This window comes from Ylistrum balloti, unplaced genomic scaffold (genome assembly GCF_031769215.1).
Source record: "Ylistrum balloti isolate Yb309-2 unplaced genomic scaffold, AGI_CSIRO_Ybal_v1 Utg369694, whole genome shotgun sequence".
In the NCBI taxonomy this organism is placed as follows: Eukaryota; Metazoa; Mollusca; class Bivalvia; order Pectinida; family Pectinidae; genus Ylistrum; species Ylistrum balloti.
In genome coordinates this window covers 18,246-23,283 of record NW_026781928.1, presented here as the reverse complement: position 1 = coordinate 23,283, position 5,038 = coordinate 18,246, and the positions used below count along the sequence as shown (strand labels likewise).

Sequence of the window (5,038 nt, the reverse complement as noted above, 5' to 3'; positions counted from 1 at the left end):
AAACAAATAACATACAAGTTAACAGTAATGTATATGTATTAAACAAAAAATGGCATTATTAAAAGATAAAAAAATATTGTAAAAAAATTGCAACATTTGTAAGTGAACAGTATGTATACATGTAAAAAAAAGTCAAATAAATTAACAAAACATTTCTTGTAAAATTAAAAAAGAAAACTTATCACATCAGCTCAACATTTCCTCTGTGGCTGTATCTACCCGAGCATTGATTATTTATACTGAAATATATTAATATTCTGATTCAGAAAAAAAGTATTGTTACTATGTTACATGCTGTCTGATCTCCTGACAAAAAATAAAAACAAAATTAACCGTACAGCTAATATAAAAGCCCAGGGCCTTGGAAAGATATTGCAAAATAAGCAGGGTATATAACCACCTTTCAAAAATTATACACGTAAATCTGTCTAGCACCATTTGGCAACATGTAATACCTTTAATACTATTTTGGAATCAGACTCAGATTAACAAGTGAACACCTTAACTCTCCTCTTTATCTCAGCCCGACATATTGGGCACCTTTCTACATCCCCCCCCCCCCCCCACAGTTCATGCAGGTTACTAGATGGCCACAGTCCAACAGTACACAGTTTGCTGGATTCTCCATACAAATGCAGCAGGATTCTGAAATTTTGAAACAATTTTAAATGTAACATTAGCCAGCTAACAAGTTTAAAAAGAAGAGAACAGAGCATTTTTAACACATTTCAATCATACATACCAACCAGGTATCATAATAAAATATAAATGGAAGACTGACTTTTTTTCTCTTATTTATCATATACTGAGTATAAGAAACCAATCAAACTAATAACATATTCCTTAGTATGGTACAAAATAAATGTTGCCAACAGATACATACATATTATAACAAAACATTAGATCAAGTGCATTCATCATGTTCATAGAACGTAATTTTTTCTGAAAATGACAGACCTGTCTTAACAATGCAACTGACATTTCTTGGCAAAATCATTTTTTTTGCTGCAATGATTGCACCAGTGTAGAAAGTAAGGCCATTTTTTCTTTGTGCATTTTATCCTTGCGTGCAGCTTCTTCCTTTCGAAACTCCTGCTGCTGTTGAGTATGCAATTTTAGTAAGTCCATTACTTCAGACGACTTTGATTTCTTTACTTTTTTCCTGCTTGCTTCTTTAGGGATGGAAGCTTCAGAGCTAGAGCTGTCTTGATCTTGATCTACTATTTCATCGTCATCTTCATCTTGGCTTGAAGCTTCAGGCTGCTTTCGTTTTTGAGAACTGATAGTAACAGGACTAATTGTGGGGCAATCTCCCATTAAATCATCAAGGTCTTCTTCATATTCATAATTTTTTTTCGAATTCCCACTCTTTTTATTGTGGTCTTTGATGCTTTTATATGCACGAGTGATGGTCTTCCATCGCCCACTGACCTGGTCGGGTGTGTAGTTGTAGGTCTTTTCTCTAAAGGAATTTGATATCTTCTGCCAGAGACATTTTTTGGTCATTAGACCGTTTGACACCTTCTCCTCATTTTCCTTATATAAAGATATTAGAAGTTTGGTCTGAGCTTTCGTCCAATTACCTTTTTCTTGTCCGGCAGTAGAGGTGGGTCCACAGGAGGATGAGCTTGTGCTTGATTCAGCAGCACTGGCATCACCTTCATTTGACTGAGATGATTCTGTAACAGAAAAAATTTTAAATCAGAAGATAAGTGTCAATGGGGGCCCTTTTCTGGCCCTGGTTTATTTTAATTTTCCACCTCTTTAATTTTAAGATTTTTAATATCTATCCACTATATAACTATGACATAGAAATACATTTCACTGGGCAGACTATAGCATGACACCATGTAAAATTACATGACATATTTCTGACACCACAATTGCAGTGACCCGGCGCATCCATACTTGCAGAGTTCCAGAATCGGATGTTAGATTGTACTATATACAAGTTGTCTTACAATGAACAGAACATTTATCTACTATCAATTATTGAACAGGTAGAGAGGGCAGCTCCTGGCTGCCAAAGTGAGGGCTGGTGTATATGGAGGTAACACAAAACAACCATATTATATCTTTACCATGAAGTTGCTGGCATGCATGCTTTGCATATATTTCCTCATCCCAGAACCATCCCTTACATTTTTCACACTGGAACATGGTTCGGATATGATCATTCTCTGTCACATGCCCTTCAGTTTTGATGGAATTCAAGGCTGAAAGAGAAAGAAAGTTTAAGGTCATTGGCATTGCTGTAATAGAGAAAACAGGTCTTGTTTTATTTCATAAATATTTCCAAATTAAGTCAAATATCAAAAAACTTTACACAAATGTAAACCACGCTTATTTATAATTTTTTATTGATGGTAATATCAATTTATTTCTACATACTAAAAACGTCATAAACATCATCCCTAAAGAATATTAGAATCATTTTTTATGGTCACTGATTATTTGTCTGGTTCCCTTTGACATCATAACATACAAACGCAAAAGTAACTTATGTAAAAATTGGAAAATGTCTGCAAGAACAACTCCTACCCCCCCCCCCTTGCAAAAAATATACCTCTGTAAGACAGTGAGCGAGTCATTTTCATATGATTTCTAATTTCAGTGGGTCAAATTGGATATATACAGATTGTAATAAATATTTAATATTTACTCCTATAAAATAAGAGAACACTACTCGGCCGTTTTATATAAACATTTCTCAGCTGTTTAACGTTGTATCAATATTCTGAACATATTTGTTTCAAATCTGTCGTTACATGTGTATCTGTGTATGATTTGTGTTTTAGTTTTAAGACGCACGGTTATCAATATTGTAGCCTACCGGGAAAGAAAAATTTTGATATCACTTTTATCAGTTCTTTTATGCCAACAGTGGGCAACATACACTGCTAACTTGCTAACCCACGGCACGTGCCTGTCAACGAATCCGTCAACATACGCTAAAAACCAATTAAATGTTATTTCAGAGATATTGACTATAATTCCTGGGCGTTTCTTTCTTCGGCAGAGGATAAAATTAACGTACCTTTGTGACACTCGTGCTGAAGGAATGCTTGTCGGGAGAAAAAAAGCACCCCGCAATCTGCACACTTCAGAAGGCTTCCAACATCAGCCATCTTGTTGACGTCACTCTCCCCGGTCACACCACCTATTTCGCGGGGAGAGCCGGAAGATGTCCGGAACACTCTGAAATAGCATTCGATTGCTGTTCCGAATCTCCCCGAGATCCTGGACTACGAATCGAGCGCCCCCCTGGCATATCATTGGCCGTATTATCGAGGTACTGTTACTATGTGGCAGACAAAATATTGCCATTCGTGGTCATACTGAGGAAAAGAGTAAGTAACTTCATAGCCATTTTGACCATGTTGAGTAAAGGGGACGTCATTTTAGAAAACCACTTGAAGAACCCGAATGTAGTATATAAATATACATCTCCAGATATTCAAAACGAACTACTTGATATTTGCGCTGCTCAGATAGTCAGAAAAATATCAGAATCTATTCAACGATCGCGCTACTTTGCTGTTTTAGCCGACGAATGTACCGATACCGCCAAAGGAACAGCTCTCGATCTGTATAAGATATCTTGTCTATGAAGGTCCTTTGGTATCAGTCTGAGAGGACTTCCTCTGTTTTGTTACAGCTGAAAACACGAAAGGCCAAACCATCGCTCTGCTCATTTTAGACGTGTTGCAGCAGAACGGCTTTGATATTAACAAACTTCGGGCCCAGGGCTACGACGGTGCTGCAAACATGTCAGGAAAGTGCAGAGGTGTCCAAGCAATAATCAAAGAAACAGCACCTTACGCGACCTACGTTCATTGCAAGTCTCACCAATTGAACTTAGCTCTCGTACATTCTTCCTCTTTGGCTTGTGTACGGAATGTGATGGCAACTGTCCAAGATATCGCGTTTTCTTTCGACTATTCTGCAAAACGACTTCTCCAATTCAAGAACGATCTTGCTACGAACGAAAACGCACGGCACGAAATGGAAAAAAGGACTTAATTAAGGACTCTCTGCGAAACTAGATGGTTGAGCAGGGCAGATGCCCTCAAAACGTTCAAAGCATCCTTATCAGTTGTTGTAAGCAGCCTTGACCATCTAAAGGATGATGTTGATGACAAGGCTGGCGGCCGCCTCTGTGCAATTCTGCGGTTTGAATTCATTATCGGATTGGTGGTGGCAGAACATATCCTAAGCAGTACTGTGTCTCTGTCAAATTATCTCCAGACACCGAAGTGCAATCTATTGCAGGCATTGAAAGAAAGTAAAGTTATCATACAGTTGTTACGTAATCAACGTGCAGATGATACGGTCTGGGACGCACTATATGATGAAGCAGTTACAATTGCCGCCGAGTTTGATATTACACCATCAACACCACGAAGGGCTGGAATACGTCAACGCGCTAATCCAGTCGTGAACAACACAAAAGACTATTGGAAAGTAACACTGTACCTTGCCTTCCTGGATCTCCTGATAACCGAACTGGAAATAAGACTGGTTGACAGTGAGGGCAGGTTCAAAGGTGAAGCCCTTCTTCCTGAAAAGCTTGATACGCATCTTAATGCAGAAATGATTCAAGCAATATACGATGCCAACACCTACGATGCCGATCTGACCGATCCTGACACTTTCCGGCAAGAAATCGAACGTTGGAAGACTCGATGGTCAATGGTGCCAACTGACGAAAGGCCAGCAGACATTACACTTGTCTAAATCACACTGACCCTCAGCTATATCCAAATATTACAAACATACTATCACTTCTGCTGGTGATGCCTGTGACAACTGCAACTGCAGAAAGGTCGTTCAGTAGTATGAAGACGGTAAAGACCTACCTTCGGTCGACAATGACAATGGAGAGATTACAAGGTTCGCACAGACCTTGAAAAGTCCTTGAATTTTCAGGTAGTCCTTGAAAAGTCCTTGAAAAAGTCCCTGAAATTCCTCCTATAACCTTGAATGTATTCTTATAAATCCTTGAACGAGCAGAAACGTTAAATTTACAAAAATATGT

At 38.4% G+C, this 5,038-nt stretch overlaps 1 protein-coding gene across 1 annotated transcript; it reads right to left on the bottom strand.

Moving 5' to 3' along the window:
* Positions 1 to 847: 847 nt before the first annotated feature.
* On the bottom strand, positions 848 to 3,128 carry LOC132565115 (uncharacterized). Its single transcript, XM_060229723.1, has 3 exons — positions 3,038 to 3,128; positions 2,082 to 2,216; positions 848 to 1,679 (listed from the first exon to the last, which is right to left on the bottom strand). The coding sequence occupies exons 1-3, from the start codon at positions 3,126 to 3,128 to the stop codon at positions 994 to 996; spliced, it is 912 nt and encodes a 303-aa protein (XP_060085706.1). The 3' UTR covers positions 848 to 993.
* Positions 3,129 to 5,038: the final 1,910 nt, after the last annotated feature.

Bases quoted from the DNA above. Each gene is read 5' to 3' on its own strand.
- LOC132565115 (XM_060229723.1), bottom strand. From the start codon at position 3,128: ATGGCTGATGTTGGAAGCCTTCTGAAGTGTGCAGATTGCGGGGTGCTT. The intron at 2,217-3,037 runs GTACGTTAATTT...TTTCTCTTTCAG, and splicing joins TCAGCACGAGTGTCACAAAG to CCTTGAATTCCATCAAAACT. The intron at 1,680-2,081 runs GTAAAGATATAA...TTTCTGTTACAG, and splicing joins TGCATGCCAGCAACTTCATG to AATCATCTCAGTCAAATGAA.